The 20,406-nt window shown below is 51.2% G+C and overlaps 2 protein-coding genes across 2 annotated transcripts; one reads left to right on the forward strand and one right to left on the reverse strand.

Moving 5' to 3' along the window:
• Positions 1-1,498: 1,498 nt before the first annotated feature.
• LOC119042588 (cystatin-B-like) lies at positions 1,499-4,418 on the forward strand. The gene is made up of 3 exons (XM_037136336.2): positions 1,499-1,676; positions 3,717-3,818; positions 4,235-4,418. The coding sequence occupies exons 1-3, from the start codon at positions 1,596-1,598 to the stop codon at positions 4,361-4,363; spliced, it is 312 nt and encodes a 103-aa protein (XP_036992231.2). The 5' UTR covers positions 1,499-1,595; the 3' UTR covers positions 4,364-4,418.
• A 10,801-nt stretch (positions 4,419-15,219) lies between these two features.
• Positions 15,220-20,190, reverse strand: LOC128626281 (pyridoxal kinase-like). The gene is made up of 7 exons (XM_053657938.1): positions 20,120-20,190; positions 19,699-19,803; positions 19,233-19,341; positions 17,576-17,702; positions 16,438-16,574; positions 15,648-15,714; positions 15,220-15,415 (listed from the first exon to the last, which is right to left on the reverse strand). Exons 1-7 carry the CDS (start codon positions 20,188-20,190, stop codon positions 15,303-15,305), a joined length of 729 nt encoding a protein of 242 aa, XP_053513913.1. The 3' UTR covers positions 15,220-15,302.
• Positions 20,191-20,406: the final 216 nt, after the last annotated feature.

Here is a 20,406-nt window from a genome sequence, read left to right on the forward strand (position 1 = left end):
CCTGCCATGTAGTCCCATGAGCTTGTCAGGTCTGCTATGTAGTCCTTTTTCTGTTCTACATACATTCATATACTTATAAATGAATTGTGGGGGGCTTTCCTTCCCTTCTCAGGGTTCAACCACATCTAGCCTCCCATCCTTCCCTAAACTTACGGAGCCTCCAGGAGGAAAGACTGGGGCTGTCCAGCAGTCACCGCCTGGAGTGAGAAGATGCCCAGCATCCCCTGGGGTGCAACCCTGGAGCGGGGGAAGAGGGTGCAGCTGGAGTCCAATCCCACCCCAGCCTGAGGCACTCAGAGTCATCTCATCACTGGACTCCATGGTGCCTCCTCTGTTCACCCATGTCAGCCCTTTGCTGTGTCCCTGGGTCACTTAGTGGTAACATCCAGAGACACTGGCACAAGGGGGTTTGCTGGCTGGGCCTTGCAAGATGAGGGGTACAAGGCCATCGAATGCACTTGGGAATAAAATCAGGTGGAGCCTGCTCCTGATTTTAGGATGCCCTGGCAGCTTCTGCCTCTTTACCTCAGCTACTCCTGGTGCCCACTGGGCACAGGCTTCACTCCCTATATCCTCTGCGGCTCTCTGGTTCAGCTCCCACTTGTCTCTGGGTCCCCCCACCAGAGTAATCTGTCCCACTTGGGGCCAGAGCCACTCAAGGGCTTCTCCAGGGCCCACCCCTACCACATCCCTACCACCCCACATGTGGGGTGACCCCTGATCTCCTCTAAAAGCCCAACCACCCCTGCTTAAACCTATGATCCCCAATTTACCCTGCAGGGCCATGCCCATCTCAGCATCAGAACAGACCCCCCCTCCTCCCAGAACCCATTCCTGCCCCTCCTGGGGCCTAGGGAGAAAGTGGAAAAACACACACTCCTCTTGCATTGGTGGGTACAGGAGAGTTAGCGTGTCCCCTGCAGGGCCACACCCACTCAAGCAGGGCTACTTCCCCTTCCCCCCTGCGGGGCTATAGGAGAGGGAAAATTCCCCCTTCTTCCCTTCTAGGTTTTTTGGCTGGTCTCATAATTAACTTCAAGTGGGACAGATTAACAGGAAAAAAATTTAATTTCATGCATATGGATCCCCATAAAGATATGAGATCCAAAGGCTGTCGGGCAGCTCAGGAGTGTAGCCGTCAGGCTGGGGGCCTGACTCAGGTCTGGTAAGAGGAAGGCCAATCAATGGAAGATGGGAAGACGGGTGTTTGATACTCAGATGTGTCTACCGGCGCTGCAGGTGAGTCTCAGATTGAAAAAAATATATATTATATATATATATAACATATATATGTTTTTATATATACATATATTGCTCTGTCTCTGAATCAGGCTCCCTATCTAAATGCTTTCAGGTAATTAAGGGAGATGTGGACATGCCCCCGCCCCCTCCTCAGTGTCCCCGCCCCGCTCCTCAGTGTCCCCGCCCCTCATCCAGTCTCCTCACCCCACCACTCCCACCAGGAGGCGCCCTCGCCAGGTCCCGCCCTCGCATCATGTGACCTCGCGGAATTTGAGCGGAGGGTTGTACCCACTCCCAGCCACACCAGCGTTGCTGTTCCGGGTCTGCTGCTCCTAAGTGCCCGCTGACCCACCATGAGCAGAGGACTGACGCTGTGCGGTGGGCTCTCCGCCACCAAGCCCTCCACGGATGAGATCCAGACCATCGCCGACCAGGTAGGTGGGGCTGGGTCCTACCGAGCCCAGGGTCCATCTGGCCGTTTTCGCAGCATGGCAGCTCCCGCCGAAAAGCGGAGATCCTGGCTGAAATACGCGCACTTAAGACTTGGCCAGTGGGGCGAGACTGGGACAAGGACAGAAGGGCCTCAGCTTCTGGGAACCAAACCATAGCACTGAGAGGGAGGGGCCTGGCATGTTGGCCTCAGGTGGTTAAGGGAAAACCACAGACCAGGAGATAGAGCGGGTGGGGTGGAAAGTGACAGTCAGTGAACCTGGGGAAGGGTATCCTAACTTACAGTCCTTCTGTATGTTTGAAACTAACTCCAAATATGCATTTCCCCACAAAACAGAAACCAGGCACTGCTTGATTCCTGTGCTTCAGTTTTCTTATGTGTAAAGTGGGCATCACTAAGGTGCTTTCACACAAGGTTCTGGGGAAGGGGGAATGGTAGGGCCACAGGAAGGCTTGGGGAGAAGAAGAAAAGCGAAACAAACCTCTTTCTCCTGTAATGCTCCTCCCCTGCTTTTTCTTCCCTAACCTGAGGGAATCCCGTTTTTGCCCTGGTAGTTTAGACCATCTGACCATACTTACACATGATGGTGAGTCAGTCCCGTGACACTTCAACAAACAGGAAGTTGCAGGGACTGCATGGCAAACCAGAGAGCTTGCATGGAGGTGTCTTCCCCACACTGCTCAGAGCCCACACTGCTCACAGAGCCCAGCTCTTCCTTACTGTTCTGCTTTCCCAAGGCTTCAGAAGGGTGGGACGGGCCTGCCCTGTTCCTACCTGACCCTCCCTCCCGCCCTGAGCTGCATTCTCCTTCCCATTCTTATCCTGGGGTGGGCCCCTCCCTGAAGGTTGGGGTGGCCACAGTGACTCATTAACTTGTGATGAGGGTGATCTCTGTTGGCTCCCAGCAGCTAACCTGCTTCCTGTGGCTGCCCTGACTAAAACCCTCTAACCCTGTAGAACTGGTACAGTCACTACAGCCAAAGCCAACCTGCTCCTGTGCCTACTAAATAATCTAGATAGCAGATTAGATTTTAAATGAAGAAAAAATAAATTTAAAATACAAACCTGCTTTCTCCTTCCTCCATAAAGATGCTCAGTTAGTAAGAGGGCAAGATCCTGGGAGACAGGATTGAACCAAACATATGATTGATTCCTGTTTGAGGTTTAGGATTAGCCTCTGCCCACAGGCAGGGCATCCTCAGACGTCATCTACAAATGCAGGACGGCGCCTTCACCTGGAAAGCACTTTCTCTGCTGCCCTCTCTGTTCCGGAGGATTTGGCAACAGCCTAAGTGCCCAGCAGGGGGAAGTTAAGAGAATGAAAACACATCTGGAAGATGAGAGATTAAATCTAAAATTAAAATTAACCTCAATTAAGCATTGTGAACTGCTTCAAGTTTTTAATTCTAAGAAAGTAACTATTGCATGTTTAGTTAAAAAAAATGTAAACTTGTATTGGGTTGACCAAAAGGCCTGCTTTTTTTCTGTAAAATAGGACAAATTTTTCCTTTTCACCAATGACTTTATTGATTTGGATATTTTGAGTGTATTGGCTATCTCCCGCGTGGTGGAACATCAGTTGTTCTCAATTACTGTCTCCACTTGATCGCTATCAACTTCAACTGGTCTCCCTGACCAGGGAACATTGTCCAGTTTAGAAAATCTGGAAAGGGCCACGGCTGGTGTGGCTCAGTGGCCTAAGTGCCAGCCTGGGAACCAAAAGATTGCCAGTTTGATTCCCAGTCAGGGCACAAGGTTGGGTTGTGGGCCAGTTCCCCAGTAGGGGGGGTGTGAGAGTCAACCACACATTAATGTTTCTCTCCTTCTCTTTCCCCTTCCTCTGTCTAAAAATAAATAAATAAAATCTTTCAAAGATTGTTTAAAACAAGAGAAAATCTGTGAAGGGCAGGCATTATAGGTTGATCTGCAACATTCACTGACAGATAGACAGAAGCTCACGTGTCAGGCACTTACTCTTGCAGGAAGGAAGCCGCTGAGTTTCCCCTTCTGGCTCATCCCCTAGGTCAAGTCCCAGCTGGAGGAGAAGGAGAACAAGAAGTACACCATGTTCAAGGCTGTGGAGTACCAGAGCCAGGTGGTCGCCGGGGCAAACTACTTCATCAAGGTGGAGTACCAGCTACAAGGGTGTACCTGCAAGACCTGAGGGGAGGGAAGCGTGTAGGTGTGAGGACAGGGGTGTTAAAGGGGTCTTGTGGCAGTCCCCGGCTTCAGGGTATCTGTCCTCTTTAAAATGATGATGTGTGTGCACCCATGCAGGCCTTGGTGAAAAAGGGGACTGAGCTTTCAGGCAACTGAGGGTTCTCAAGGGACAAATGTGGGGTGCCAAGGGTGCTGGTTGGGGCGAAGGGTGCCTGCTATGTCTGAGGGAGGAAGATGGGAGTGTCACCAACTTAGGTGCAGATGCCGTAAGGGACTTGGCTTCCACACACCCAGGGGCTTTCTCACCCAGTCCAGGCGAGTCTGGGGACTTGAGGTCGGAGGCAGCAACTGCCTCTCTTCCTCACTCGACTCTCTTTACAGGTTCAAGTTGAAGATGATGATTTTGTACACATTCGAGTGTATGAAAGTCTCCCACATGAAAACAAGCCCTTGGCCTTGCACGGCTACCAGACCAACAAGACCAGGCACGACAAGCTGGAATATTTCTAGTTCTGGATTCTGGACTGAGCCCACTGTCCATGTGGTTAAAGTTTCTCCATATTTCCTCCTTTGTTTTGGGTTTGTTTTCTTCATTTGAAACCATAATCACCCTATAGAAGTGTTCAGATGTATTTAGAAAGTTCTTTCATGGACACGCTCTAGCCTGAGCCGGCTGCAGACCCCCTATACCTGAGGAGGAGATCCCAGCAAGGTTGGTCCAGGTCACAGCTGGGCGGGGGGCAGGCCCAGGATTCTGGGAGTCTGTTCCCACCACAGCTCTGTACACTGTGGCCAGGACTCTGGGTCCTGTCTCCAGGGCATGGTTCCCCCATAAACAAAAGGGTTGCAGAGAAGCCAATTCTAGACCATTAGCTGTAGATGTGGTCTCAGTCAAACACTTCATATTTCCATAGCAATCCACAGGTGTGAGGACATTGCAGGTACCAAAGTGTCGGGCAAACAAACTGGCAGCTGCCCTGATCACCAGCAGCCTGGAAGACTGTCCAGCTCATCCAGAGCTGAGCTGCAGGTGCTTGAAGCCAGAGCATCTGAAGAGCACATGTTTCAGCAGTGCTCTCTGTTCAGCAGGGGGCAGGGCCTGTCAGTGAGGTCAGCCCCCTGGTTGGTTTGCCCTGTGAGTTTGTGTAAAGTAGAATTAGAAAGGTACCCCCGAGATAAGAGTAAGGATGGGTGAAGTGTCTGTCTTTTCTGGCTCAGGGTTATCCGTGCACTGCACTTGGCTTCCCTGCAGCGTGTGCCATTCTGTGGTAGGGTCAGGCTGTCTGGGCTGCCGGGCCATGCAGAGCACGGGGGGGGGGGGAATGGGGAGCAGCCCAGCTGGGAAAGCAGCATGGAGACATCTCTGTGTGTATCCCAATCTCTCTCTATGCACTGTGCAAATAAAACTTCCTTTTGTTTTTTAAAGATTTTATATTAAGAGTGGCAAAGGGAAGGAGAGAGAGAGGGAGTGAAACATTGATGTAAGTGAGGAATGTTGATCGATAGCCTATGGCATGCCCCTAGCCCAGGACCTGGCTGGCAATCCAGACATGCTTCCTGACAGAGAATCCAACCGGTGACCTCACTGTGCAGGACGTCACCCAGTGCACTGACTGAGCCTCACCAGCCAGGGCAACAATAAAACACTGTTACGACATGCTCTCGATTTGGCCATCAGTAAAGCAGTTTGGCAGTGAAGTGAAGACCCAGCACAGTTCCCACCCGGGGTCCTGCAGGGTCGGCCACAGGGAGGCAGCACTGAGGAGGCGGGCAGGGCCCAAGCCCGGGTCCTGCAGGCAGGGAGCTCCCACAGAGGCAGACCTCCCTGCAGGCACACAGGGTGTTCCTGTGGGGATGAGGTGTCCCTGGTGGCAGTCACACAATGCTGCGATGTGCCACCGCCACCAGGCGTGCACTTTAGCATGGTTAGGTGTGTGTCCTTTGAATTTCACCTCAACAAGAACACAGCACAGGATATCAGATCAGAGCTAGTTTTGGGTACCAACGCTGGGCTGCAGCTCTTCCATCTGCCCACCAGGCCCACCCAGCCCTTCCTCTGCCTGCCCAGGGCCCTGGCACTGGCCTGTGGGGATGCCCTTGCCCTTTGTGCTCCAACCGACAGCTACAGGGACCACCTCGGAACCTTGGTGCCCTGAGGTTCTGAGAACTGAACTGTCTGCCAGTTAGTGCTTCATGCTAAGATGGTGATAGCTCCCTTTCCCTCTGTGTGCCCCCGGGGGTGCTGGCTCCCCCTGTCTGCATGCTTGTCCATGGCCCTTTCACTAAGCACTCCTCAAGTCACTGGCCAGTGCCATCTTTCCCCAGCACCAGGAAGACAGTGGTCAAGGGCCCCTCCCACCCGAAGTCACAGGCCATATGGCTCCAGGTACCCTGGTCCCCTTGGGATGAACTGAGGATTGGTCTCCAGGAGTGGGAGGGTGGATAGGACCTACTGGGCTGGGAGAGCCAGAGCTGTCCCCACCCTGGTGTGAAGGAACTGGAACCCAGAAGGGGCAATGACACACGATCCGTCACCAGAGCTGATCCTCAGAATGTGGCAGGGAAGGGCCAGGAAAGGAGCCCCCCAACCCTGATCACTGGTAGGGTCTTGTAGGAGCCCTGAGGGCAGGGGGCCCTCTGCCTGGGACATCCAGGGCAGCATCCAGGATGGAGACTGGTGGGAGTCGGGCGAGAGGCAACTTGGGCCACAAAAGGCAGTCAGGCCCTTTCTTTAAGAGGGGGACATTTAAGGGACAGCAGCAAATGCAGCTTGGTTAACACAGTGCAGGTACTGCACAGGTAATCCCTGGAGAAAAGAAATCCTCAGGCTTCACCACAACCACATGAAGACACTCATTTGGAGAAGACCGTGTGGGAACGGGGCGGCACACTCAGGCCTTCACCACGCTGACCCTGGGACCAGCATCTCATGTTTACAAACACATCCACACGCTCACAGTGCACAGGGCTGGTTGCCACGGGGCCTGTGGAACCATCACCTGAAGTTCACAGAGACCGAGCCCCTGACAGCCCAGACCCTGGGGCCACAGTCTTTGTTCTCAGGCTGCATTATACCCCAGGAAGCCTAAGACCCCAAATTCCTCCCCCAGAAGGACCAGGACAGTGTTGGCCAGGCTCCATGCCAGCAGCTCATTCCACCCGTTGGTCCAGTTCTGCAATCATTGGTTGAAATGCCAACTCAAGTTCTCAATTAGCATTCAAAACACCACTAGGCCTACCTGGAGGTTAGGGAGTCTCTGCGGGTTCCTCACATATTAACATCTACACCTTCCATCACCAAGACAAGGGTCGCAGTGTCACCCCAGGGTGGCACCACCTGGAAGGGCTGGCCCTCTCTCTCCAGCTGACTTGCAGGCCAATGTCCCAGCCCAGGCAAGTGACCCAAGGCCTCAGGAAGGCGTCTCCTACAGAATGGGCTTCCTGTCTCACTAAGATTGGAACTTGCCCATTGGGGTGCTTGGCCATGGAGGAGGGGAGGCTGCAGGTTGGGGATTCCTCTGGCCATGACCACTGGAAGCAGGGCTTAGAGGTGGGCGGGAAGCCTTGCTCCGAGTGTGGGGCCCTGCATGGCTCAGACAGTGGGAAAGTATGGCAGACCCTGGCCAGCAGAGTTTGCCTCTTGTGGCTGAGGATGAGAATGAATGCACAGTCGACAATAGTCCTGGGGAGAAAAAGGGAACAGCACCTCTACTCAAGGGGAGAGTGCCTATGGTGCCTCGGACACTCCCTCAAGAGGGGGGAGCCTGACCCTTGCCTAGACAGACTTTTATTGTTTCCCTGGGGTCTTACATCAGAGAGAGACTTATTATCTATTACACAGAATATTATCGTCTACATTTTAGGTACAATCAAGAAAATGAAAATAACACACAAAGGGGAATGGCGATGAGCTGATTAGCTCTGTCCTTGGGCAAATTCACACAGGCTTTGGAAATTACCTCGAAGACAGACAATACACATTTGTTGTTTTAGAGCAGGGTGATGGAGCTTTAGCAAAACAAGCCATAACAGCCTGTATGCATTTTCTAGGCCTGATTCCCACAGGAAACCTCGGTTTGAGGGTCTGACTCCCGCCCACCACTTCGCTTCTGTAGGTTTTCCATACAGAGCTGAGTCACATCTTCCAGGCCAAGACAAACCTGTCTCCTACAATTTCCCTTTTTTGTTCTTTTTGTTAAGGCCGTTGTGTGATGCATCCCACAAGACTTGCTACTTGCTGGTCTATTTTGTGACCCTGGGCAAATAATTTGTAAATGCGTCATAATATATAAAGCATTATTAAAATCAGTAAATAACCAGTGGCTCCAATGGACCACAATGTTAGGTTGAGTCCATCAAACCAGTGTTTTGGGTTTAATGAGCTGAGATTATCATTAATGGTTTGAAGAATCTCTTGCTTGGTTAAGTGTTGAGTGTCCTCCAACTGTTGGTGTAACTCTAGTTGCAATTTATTGATTTGTCCCTTTAAATTAGTAGAAAAAGCTCCTCTTAGGTGATGTTGAATATCAGTCCAGGAGTATTGGCTGGAGTTCCATTGTAGTGGGGTGACACACAGTTTGGAGAAACCAGGATCACAGGTCAGCTGCTGACGGGTCACTAGCATGTCCTGGCATTTAGTGATCCAGTTGAGGGCTGATTGGACTGCATAATGTTGAGTCAGGATTTCTTGATCAATCTGGGCCTGTTGAAGCATTTCTAAAGTGGAGTTGGTTAAGAGAACATCAACAGTATGAGCAGTTTGAACTGACCAAATGAGGGCAGCGGTTGCTATGGCTGCAGTAGCTGCAATGACTATAGCAGAAACAATAAATGCAATCAAAGTGCCAACAAACCATTGGACTCTTAAAGAGGCAGTGCATTGTTAAGCGCTATTATCCCATGGGGATGTTCCCATTCTCTGGTTACATTAACTGGCACCCATATCTGAGTTAGTCCAACTATATAAACTGTAGTGAGGATTAACTGATGCATATATGGAGCCTGCAGGGACCGGCAAAGAATCAATGTTTGCTGATTCATTATAAAATACTTTAGCTGTCCCGGGAGTTGCCAAAAACAAGTAAGGGTGAGAGATACAAACTGTGACCCAATCTTGTTTTAGATGGCCATCCTGAGAGAGGCTTCAAAAAATTTTTTTATACAGGTGATTTCTAGCAATAAAAGGCAAGCCCATTTTTCATGAGTTGTAATGCCAAGGGCCAGTGTGGTTGGGAGAAACAATTCTGATTACAGGTGCCCCAGTACTGGGCCCTTCCCACCACATATTAATTTATGGGATTTGAGGCAGAGTTGAAACTATTGTTGTGCCAAGTTTAGCCAGTACCTTCCAATTAGCTCCCCAGTTCTCCACTACAAACGGACTTTTCGGGAGAAAAGCAACAGTGACATTTGGTCCTCTGCATAAAGACCAAGAGACTGAGTCTGTATAATTTTTGTGTAAAATATAAGAAGAAAACGGAGGGGGATTGAGAATATGATAAATCTCCTCCTGGGTATGCAGACCAGTTATAGTTACCATGGAAAGCTGATAGTAATGACTGTATTGCTCTTTGCTTACAGTATACAGTTGCTCCTTTAAAGGAAAACACAAAGTGTCAATAAGAACAAAAAAATGAATTAGTAAATATTAGCAACATAAACTGCATTTTTTGGCACCAGAATCCAGCGCTTGTTTTCTTCCAGTGGGCTGTCTGGTCTGTTAGCTGATGAGTTTTCACTTCCAGGTAGCGGAGCTAGATTTCTCTTTTGTTCATGATAAGGCTTCACCCTTTTAGCTGGAAGCCAGACAGAACCTGTAGGGATGGAAACATACGCACACCCTCTTCCACATGTTAAGAGGTCTACAGGACCCTGCCAAGTACCATCCCCCAAAGGATCTCTGTGTAGAACTTGAGGATAAGATGACTTTAGTTCTTTCTTCTGAAAATGTTTCTCGATTGGGGTACAGAGTGATTCATCACAGGTTAGAAAATTATAGGTAAACATAGCTAACATAGTCAAATTTTGGGGGGTAGATTCCTGACTCCCTCCCTTTTTTAAAAGTACTTTATTTATTTATTTTTAGAGAGAGGGGAAGGGAAGGAGAAAGAGTGGGAGAGAAACATGAATGTGTGTTTGCCTCTCATTTGTCCCCTACTGGGAACCTGGCCTGCAACCCAGGCATGTGCCCTGACTGGGAATAGAACCAGCGACACTTAGCTTCACAGGCCTGTGCTCAATCCACTGAGCTACACCAGCCAGGGCCCTTTTTTGTTTTTTAAGAAGATATTTAAAGGTATGATGTGCCACGTCCTCTTCTAACCATGTTGTCTGACAAGGTCTGGGCATGGAGGATTTGAGTTCAAGGAATTCGTCTCCCCAGAGGAGAACGTGGCATCCAAAATGGGTTAACAATTGGCTATTTTATTTTAATTATTTTACTCTTGCTACTGAGTATGGACATTGTACTGTACTTACTTATTCCTGTGAAAATCACCCAAGAGGAGGGAACAGTTCAGGGGAAAACATTAGTATTCCCCACGGAACTGCCTGAAAGGATGGAAAAATCTCCACAGATTCCCCTCTCCCTTATACAGGGGAGTACGACAGCCAGGGTAATATAATTGTTAACCATAAGGGAAAACATGTCAAGTTGTATAAATTACCCTGGTTTGAGCAACTTAAAGCGATCAGGACTGTCATGATGTACCAGAAATAAGAAAAACAAGTTAGATGTCTTAAATCAACAGTTAAGGCCAGTTAATAAAGAACCAGGTTATTGTTGCAAACACAGGTTGTGCCGCCAACAGTTGAGGGAAGAACAGATCAGAAAGACTTTCCCACGACTGTTCCTCACCCACAGATACAAAGGGTCTTCCAAGAAGACAAGTAAAAACTATATGGACCCCTACCCACAGCCCAGGGATACGGTCGTGACAGTTGAGATGCATCTGCAAGGCAGAGGCAACTGTGGCTAGATTTCCTGTCTATCTCTCCTTACATGTTTGTTTTGATAATCAAAAGGTGGTGGGATTGTTAGACACTTATATTTCAGGTTCATTGATTCGTATAATTCCTATGAAGTTGTACAAAATAATTTCTTGACCAGAGAACAAAGTTCCCTCTAATGAAATAGTCCCTGAATGTTTAAAAGTTGTTGGAGTAACAGTCCCTCCTTTACCTTGAATAAGAATATATATCAAGACACATGAAAAGATGCTCAATATCGCTAGCCATCAGAGAGATGCAAATTAAAACCACAATGAGATACCACTTTACACCAGTCAGGATGGCTATCATAAACAAAGCAACAAACAACAAATGTGGAAGAGGTTGTGGGGAAAAGGGGACCCTAGTTCACTGTTGGTGGGATTGCAGACTGGTACAACCATTATGGAAAACAGTATGGAATTTTCTCAGAAAAATAAAAATCGACCTGCCTTTTGACCCAGCAATTCCACTGCTAGGATTATATCCTAAGAATCCTAAAACATCAATTTCAAAGAACCTATGCGCCACAATGTTCATAGCAGCACAATCTACAATAGCCAAGAGTTGGAAGCAACCTAGGTGCCCGTCAATAAATGAATGGATCGAAAAATTGTGGTACATATACACAATGAAATTCTATGCAGCAGAGAGAAAGAAGGAGCTACTACCCTTTGCAACAACATGGATGGAACTGGAAAGCATTATGCTGAGTGAAATAGGCCAGGTGTTGAAAGACAAATACCATATGATCTCACCTTTAACAGGAAGCTAAACAACAAAACAAACAAGCAAGCAGAATAAAAACAAAGACACTGAAATAGAGAACAAGTGGGCAGTGACCAGAGGGGACAGGGAAGGGAATTTAAGGGGGAAAAAGGGGAGGGATTTGGAGGAACAAGTATGAAGGACACAAGGACAAGAACTAAGGGGGGTGGAAATGGGAGGGAGGTGGGGAGCACGGGGGGGGGGTTGGGCTGGGATGGGAGAAATAGACAGAAAACTGTACTTGAAAAATAATTAAATAAAAATTTTAAAAATTGTTGGAAAAAAAGAATATATATCAATTAGACAGGCAAAGAAATTTTAAAAGGGCTGGTTAACTATTACAAACTAAACATGTAGAAACAGTTACTAGAGAGTCAGTTTATAGTACACAGAGAAACATTTTAGACAGAAAAGGATAGGTAGCTAAATTAGACATCACAAAGGCCTTATAATAAATTTCCTATTACCTCTACTCAATCTAGCATATCCTTTTGCCCCATGATAAACTCCGAGAAACTTTAATATACAATTAAGACATTTAAATTCTGTACATACAGCTATTTCTAACTGTCTGATTAATAGCTCTCCTGTTCAAACTAATCTTTGTTTATTATAACTGAATCTATGGGAACTTTCATATTTTTCCTGTTTACCTTTGTATTGATTTTTTTCTGTTTAACTGATCATGCTATACTGCAAATGTTAATCACTACCTAAAATGAAAATATAAAAACCTGCTTGTACTTGCAATAAACGGAACAGAGCTTCACTGTCCTTTGAGGCGTGTTGTCATCTGTTACCCATCGCCAACGCCTTACCCACCTTTGGGAATCCCTGGACCCAGCTGCGGCTGGTCTGCGGCAATGATGAGCCTGTTCAACAATTGCCTGACTGGTTGGATTATAAGATATTCCTGTTTTATGTTGGATATTCTAATGCTGAAGGAAGGCTTGAGTAGAGCGAGCAAGATATCTTGGGCCATCATCAGTTTTAATTTGCTGAGGTCGTCCTAAATGACTGAAGGCTTCAAGCCAATGGGCTTGTATATTTTTAGCAGATTCTCTTGTTTATGAAGATGCATGTAGGGCACTAGAATAAGTACCAATAGAAATATGAATGTATTTGAATTTTCTAAAGGGAGAATAATGAGTGACATCTGTTTGCCAAATCATTTGAGAACTAGGTCCTCGAGGGTTAACTCCCATGGATGGAGATGTCTTAGTAAGGGCTTGGCAGTCAGGGCATTCTTTAATAATTTGCCTAGCTTGGGAGCTTTATAACCAAAGGGCATGGAAAGCTTTATAACCAAAGGGCATGGAAAAGTCCAGGTGCAGCCTGAGTTCCTGGTTCACACTAAAGTTTGTGGGTGGGAAAAGTCTCATCATTCTGTGTATAAATACAGGCAAGTAACAAAATGGAAATTCAAGGGGGCCACACTTCTGAAATAAAACTAAAGAGCCAAGAATCTCATAGTGTTTGAGGAATATGTTACTCTTCAAATTCCCTGTCCACATGGAACAAGCCCAATACCCAAACTGTGTTTTCCATGTGGGTTTTCGCCATCTCATGGATCACAGATACATTTGGGTCCTTTCCCCAGCCCTATACTTGCTCTTGCTATTAAAATTAAAAAAGAAGGCGCTTCCCCCTGGAGCACCCCAGTGCCTTTCCTTCTTCATCTTCTTCCCCAGCAGACGTGCAGCTCCTAAACTCTAAGGAGCCCCATGAGACTCACAACCAGGGGAGCAATGGGGCAGCGGCAGCGCATCCCAGGCTTCCCCTTGAACTGGCCCCTGAGGGCTCCCCATCACTGACTTTCAAGTGAGCTGCAATGGCCCCATCTCGGCTCAGTTCCTGTCCACACCTTCCAGGGAGCCCAAGCAGCCCGGCCTAGGCTCTCACCTGTTGCTTCTTGTCTCCTAAACTCTTGCTTGGTTCACTGTCTCAGCTTGAATAAACATCCTCTCCAAGTTGAAAATAAAATAAGATAGAATAGAATAGAATAGAATAGAATAGAATAGAATAGAATAAAAAATAAATAAAATAAAATAAAATAAAATAAAATAAAATAAAATAAAATAAAATAAAATAAAATAAAATAAAATAAAAAGAATGAGAAACCTTTTCTCTTTGGCCAGCCCCCAGCTCTTCTCGGCAGTGGCGATAGTTTCCATTCCAGGTGCTGCCCAGCCCAGGGCCCAGGGGGACTTTGGGTGGTTCCTATGGACAACTGTTGGGAAGCCAGCCCCCTGCTGTGCTGCGGGCCACTCCTTCCTCCTCCTGATCCAGGGGGGCCTGCAGCCACCAAGGGGCCAGGCTCTGCCCTGGGGCTCAGTGGGGCCTGGGCATCACAGATGGCCTGACCAATATACAGGCCCTGGAGAGCACCTCGGCTCTGAGTATGGACATTCATAAGTGAGTGGTGGGGCTCAGGGCCAGGGGGTCACCAGGGAGTGGCAGCTCTTCTTTTTAGGGCATTTTCTACAGAGTGCAGAATGCACCACTCAGATGTGCGGGCTCCCAGGAGGGGCAATGCTCTGCACCCCCAGGGTGGGGGCAGGGTTCTGAGACCAAGCAGGCTGAGTCTTCAGGATGGACGCTCCTGCCTGCAGCCATGCCTCGGGTACCCCAAAGTCCTGGGCTAATGGAGCCAGCCAAGCAGGTCAAGCAGGCAGCAGACAACTGCACTACTATCAGGGCCTGGAGGGGAAATGAGCCACCAGTGGGAGCAGGAGACCACCTCCGCCCCCGTACCTGTCTGTACACTCACTCTGTAGCACAAGGCATGTCACCAACAGCAGGTGGCAGTAACACAGTTCCTAAGCTGTTGTGCCACAAACTAGGCCAGCCTTCCAGAAGAAGCCCAGCATGGCACCTAACCAGACACCCTGGCCCTGGGCCAGCCATCCTTCTGCTGGTGTGTCTGCACCTCGGCACCTGGCAGGTCCCTAGAGTCACTTGTGCATTACAGGGTGGTCCTGCTGATACTCGTGAGATTTGTGCAGTGACTTGAATTTTGGGGGTCCTGGAAATGTCCCTGCCAAACTGACTGTGCAGGCCTGTGTGTCTCTGGGCCAGCTGGTGTTAACCTGTCCAGATGTGGATACAGAAGCAGAACATCTGAAATGCCCAGTGGCCTCCTAAGCAGCAAAGAAACAAAAGTCTGGAAGAGGGGGCCGAGAGAAAATGCCAAAATGACAACACAATTATTTGGCAGAATTCCTCCAGATGTGAATGGATAACACTGAACTCATTCCCAGAGACACACAGACAGGGCTGCCACCACCTGGGACCTGCCCCCACCTCCCAGGCCCACATTGGTCAGGGGGTCATGCAATGGTGGGAGCTGATGTGACTCTCTGGGGGCAGCTGCCCCTCACACCAAGTGCCACCCTCCAGCTGGGGAGGACGCCCCCAAGACAGTGGTCACAGAGCTGGTTTTCCAGAGAGGCCCAGGAGCTTTAGTGGGGAAGGGCAGCTGGTTTTCCAAATCATGAATTTCTGTGGTCACTTTGTTATTTTTAAAAAGCATGACTGGCACGATTTCATGATTGAGAGCAGTAGATGCTGGACACTCACAAAAAAACGAAACAATGACTCTCAGTCACAGCTCTAAGGCAGACGTCACATTTTTCACGGGATGAAGACGGACACGCCAACACACTGTGGGTCAGGTGGCTGGAACGTGCGGCCCTCACAGCACCGTGGCCTGGACAACGATCTCTGGGTTCTCGATGTCCCTTTTGCTCTGGACCATTCTCAGCTCCAGCTGGGCTGGGCTGGGCTTCTGTCCTTCCCCAGCCTGGGCTATGGAGCAGACAAAGCATTAGTATCACAGGCAAAGTAGGCCCACAGACCCCATGCCTAAAGGCCAAGGTCAGGGGGACAGAGGGAGCCAGAGGGACCCCAGTCACACCAGAATCAATCATACGCCACCACGGCGAAGCGGGTGCTGCCTCCCTCCCCCTCTCCGCCCAAGGCCCCAGATGCAGGAGGCTCTCAGTAGCGCAAAGGCACCCAGGGGCCCTGCCAGCGGTACCTTGAGCACATGTGATGGTCCGCTGCAGAACATGGTGCATGGCCGACACCGTCTTCTCACAGGCCACCTGCAGGGAGGGGGACCGCCACACTCAGGCTCCTCTGACCCCTGTGCTGCCCCCAGCTGCCAGCCAGAGTGCCATCTGGGCTGAGTCAGGCAGGTGCTGTCTCGGCCATCACCTGAACCAGACAGAGCCCTGTCTCCTGTCTCCTACCAGCCCCCTGCACCTGCAACTGCCCTTCCCACATTCAGAGATGGCAGGTCTCACCTGCCCGACATGTCTAGGAGGTTCACAGAGGACAGACAAGGCTGTGAGCCGACCAGGCGTCACACAGAACGACTTCATAAGACACTGCAAAATACACACAGCACAGAAGGTCAAAGAACCAGCCCTGAGTCCTGAGCTGGACTGCGGGACAAACAGGAGGGACATAGCACCCAGATTTACTCCTCAGCTCAGTGACTATATTTGAGGATGGGCTCCGAGGGACCGCTGTGGCGGAAGAGGCTCCCGTAGCTGAGGCTGCAGCACCTCAGTCCTGAGTGAGAACCCAGATTTCAGTGCTGGACTCCCTGTGCCAGGTCAGGCCCCCTGCTCATGAATCATAGGGAGGGGCTGCGATTCCACCCAGATGTGGGACATGACACAGAACCACTGCCTGCCCAGGGCCACATGTGTGTAAGCTCATGGTCACCCCTTTCCCCCTCCAGCCCACTGGGCATGGTAACCACTCCTCAAAGAGATGAACAGATCAACTGCTGCGGGGGAGTGGCCACACACCCTGCTGACCTTGAGGTTGTTGGGGTGCTTGTGTATCCATGCCAGGAGCATGGCAGCAAAGAGGTCCCTGGTCCCCATGAAGTAGGCATCTACCTTCTGAATGTCGAAGGAGATGCGTGTGGTCACCACGGAGCCGTCAGTGTGCCCTGGAGAGAGCATGGCACACTGGGGCCCCAGATGCTCACCACAGACGGCCAACCCAGCCTGGGCCCGCGCCTGCCCTCCTCCCCACTTGTCCCCTGAACTGTGTGTGGTGGGTAATGTCACCCGTGGTGGCTCTCCTGAACAGAACCCAAGGCTCAGGGCCGGCTGGGTGCTCCCAATGCCCCACAGTGACTTCTCTGTCCCGGGGGAGAAAGGGAAAGACCAGGAGCATCCCTGGCGGCTACAGTCAAGACAACCTGGGGGACACTGTGCGGCTGACAGAGGACCAGCTCACCTGGTCCTATGAGGGAGCCTGGGCAACCATAGCGACTAGAGCTGAAGGGACTGTGTGAACTCACTGAAGTGAGTGTAGGTGAGTGAGCAAGGACAGGAGTGTGTGTGTGTGTGCAAGTGCACCCTCGGTATGGATCACAATGTACGTGTGAGTGTGTAAGGGTGGGTGTGCATGTGTGCTCCTGCACAGAGACGACAGGGAGCAGTGAGAAGGTGCCTGTGGAGCTGCCCCCTGGGGCAGGAGTGTGACCCCAGCCTCCTGAGTCAGTCTGAGGCAGGGCACAAAGCACCAACCCAGGCGGTGCTCCTGGGGGAGATGAGAACCCAGGAGCTCCATGTGCCCCCCTTTACCTCCCCCACCCCGCATCGTCCTGTGAGGTCAGCACCAGTCCCTGCTCTGTGGGGGCCAGGCTTGTGGACACCTGGTTCCCTGGCTGACTGGCCCCAGCAGGGTGCTGGTTGACTGTGGGGGAGGTGTCCGCACCCCAAGCTCCACTGTGGCCCTGCTGGTGGAAACCCTCCCCCATCCTGCTTTCCACCTCCCCTTCCTCAGGACAGGACAGGGCAGGGCAGGGAGTGACAGCAGTGAAGGAAAGAGACTCCCTGCTGAGTAAGGCATGGTTTTCTTCCTCCTAATCCCCAAGCCTTCTCAGAAGGCTGCAGGGCATGGAGGGGAAAGGCGGGAAGGAGCTCAGTGCCAGGGCGGGGCGGGCAAGGGACTCATTGATCCTCTGGCTTCCCAGCGCGATCAGGTAGTCACTGCCCCTTGGGGAGGGCAGGTTGGAGCTGGTGATGACCACAGTTTCTGGGCCCATTGAATGTAACACGTCCATCACCTGCCAGGCACAGTGAGCACATCAGCCATTCCTGAGTCACCTGTGAAGGTCCAGGCCGTCATTCGTGCCCCCCACCCTGTTACCCAGAACAGGCAGGTAGGGCCACCACTCACACCCCTCATGCACTCTCACGGGGTCTGGCCTAATTGGGGAAGGAGTTGACAGAGAACCTGGAGCCAGCCCCGGACCCGCCCCATCCTGTTCAGTTACAGCTTTCCCAGTGAGAGTTTTGCCAGGTGAAAGCCACTCTCCCCATTCTCTCTGGCTTGAAGTATGAAGGTACATATTCACCACCCCGATCTGCACACTATGGGTGCCCATATTCTGGATAGAGGTGCCAACCAGACTGGGCCTACCATCCTTCCTCATCTGGCCCCAAACAGAGCAAACTCCAAGCCACAACAGCTCCCAGCACAGGTCCACTCTGGGAAGCCACTCACTCACTCACTTATTCATTCAACAAACACCTGCTGCCATGTGCCCAGTAAGTTGCTGGGAGCTGGGAGCTCCTTGCCCTCCAGAGCACAATGCCTTGTGGCAGAATACCCACTGAGGACAAGTCAGGCCTTGGGAAAGTGCCAGCTGAACCAGAGCAGGGGGCCAGGCTTGGACACAGCTGGGGTGGGAAGTGGAAGGGCCCAGTGGCAGGCAATGGGCCCATTGTCAGCCTCCCACAGAACCAGCACCAGTGCCCTAAGCCACCAGGACCCCCACCACCATAGGGAAGGCTCCTACACGGGCCCTGAATCGTGCACACACATTCGGAATTTCTGGTGCCAGAGCACTAACGCGGTCTCCCAGTCTCAGACCCTTGGCCTAGGAGCCTGCTCACCCAAGGCCCAGTGTGGAAGCCTTGTCCCTCCCCTGTCAGCCCAGGGCTTCGGGCTGGGAGTCCTGCAGCAACCAGGGCCCGACCTCTCAGAAGGGCTGCAGGAGGGCCCACCTTCCTTGTGGGCTGTGTGGAGGGTGCCTGTGATGCTGCACGGGGCTGCCCTGTACTCTCCGGCCAGGTGTGGGCTTTCACAGGAGGGTTCCTCACCATGCACGTGCACACCCACAAACACGCATGCACACGTCAGCAGGCCAGCTGCCCAGCACCAACTCTGGGGCTGGCATTGTGGGGGTAGAATATGTGAGTCTCCTGTCCTTCTCATAACCAGGGGTGCTTGTCCCCCTGGACTGTTTCTTTCCTGCCCCACAGTCATCTGGCTCGGGGACCCTCCAAGAAGGAGGGCTCCCTCCCTGACACTCTGTCCCGGCCACCCCAGTTAGCTCAGACAGGGGCTGCTGTGACAAGCAGAGCAGGCAGCGGGTTCACCAGACCTGACAGAGCACGAAGCTGCAAGGGACCAACCAGGTGGCCAAAGGGAAATTTGCAGTGCATCCCCCAGCCCTCCAGGCAGCCGACCAGAGTCTGGTATTATGGCCGCTGAGGGTGCCTGTCTCCCACCTCCATGAGCATGTGGCTGTCCCCTCCCCACTGTGATCAGCACCTCTAGTCCCTCACCAGGGCCTGGAAGGTCTCCTTACCGCTAAGGCTTCATCCTGGCTCTGGATCTTCTGGCCACTGACAGTCTGGCAGCTCTTCAAAGTTAAACACCAGCCTTGGCAGGTGCAGCTCAGTGGACTGAGCACCAGCCTGCAAACCAAAGGGTCGTTGGTTCAACTCCCAGTCAGAGCATATACTTGGTTTATGGGCCAGGTCCTAAGTAGGGGGCAGTCCAAAAACAACCACACATTGATGTTTCTTACTCTCCCTCCTTCCCTAAAATAAACCTTCAAAATTCTAAAAAGAAAACCAAAACTCAAACACAGCCACCACTCCTAGATCCTCGGCGAACAGCAGGCAAGCCCCCTCAGAACCCTGTGCTCACAGCAGTTTTAGTCCCAGGAACCAGGGTGGGGAGGCAGTAGGGGACAACCCCCATGGACAAATAAACACATGGCCCATGCCCATGTTGGAATGTCACCCAGGCATGAAAGGAGTGGTTCTGACCCGTGCTGCAACGTGAACGCTGAACTCGTGCTCAGGGAAAGCGGCCAGACGTGACCCCCCCCTTCGCTGCAGGACCCCAATTGTTCTACAGTCCTGTCAGGGGACCTGAGACAGAAAGATGAGTGGTGACCAGGGCAGGGAGGACAACAGCTAAAAACGTCTCCTGGGGTGAACGTGTTCTCGGTCGACTGCGGTGGCGGTCACACAGCTCCAAACACACCGAGAAGCACAGCCTGGTGGGCTCGAAGTGGGCGGGCTGCACGGCACGAGAGCCAGTTCTCGGGGAAGCGTTTTTAAAGATCCCACAGGGAGTGGAATCAACAGGGACTTCTGAACACAGGCTTCCTGAAGGACAGGGCTTGGTGGTCAAGTTCAACTTCAGCCCCTGGTTTCAGAGAAGTGCCGCCAGTTGGAAGGATGCCTGCTGTCCACCATCGGCGGCCGGCTGGTGCTGGTGCCCAGCTGGTCATGTCTGCCTGCCAGGAGCACCATGTGGTCACAGGGGGCTACAGCTCAGAGGTGAGGGGAGGGCTCTGGTCATGGACTGCAACCAGCCCTGATGGCTCCTGTACCCCGAGATTTCTATACTATGGCTCTTCCCTTCATGAGCAAAGGAATCTCACCAGAAAACAACACAATTGTGAGTCGCTGTAGAGTACAGTGCAGAATAATTGCTTATTTTCTTAGGTGTGTCCATATTGGTGTTTA

The sequence above is a fragment of the Artibeus jamaicensis genome, unplaced genomic scaffold (assembly GCF_021234435.1).
Source record: "Artibeus jamaicensis isolate MK-2021 breed Jamaican fruit bat unplaced genomic scaffold, CSHL_Jam_final scaffold_474, whole genome shotgun sequence".
NCBI lineage: Eukaryota > Metazoa > Chordata > Mammalia > Chiroptera > Phyllostomidae > Artibeus > Artibeus jamaicensis.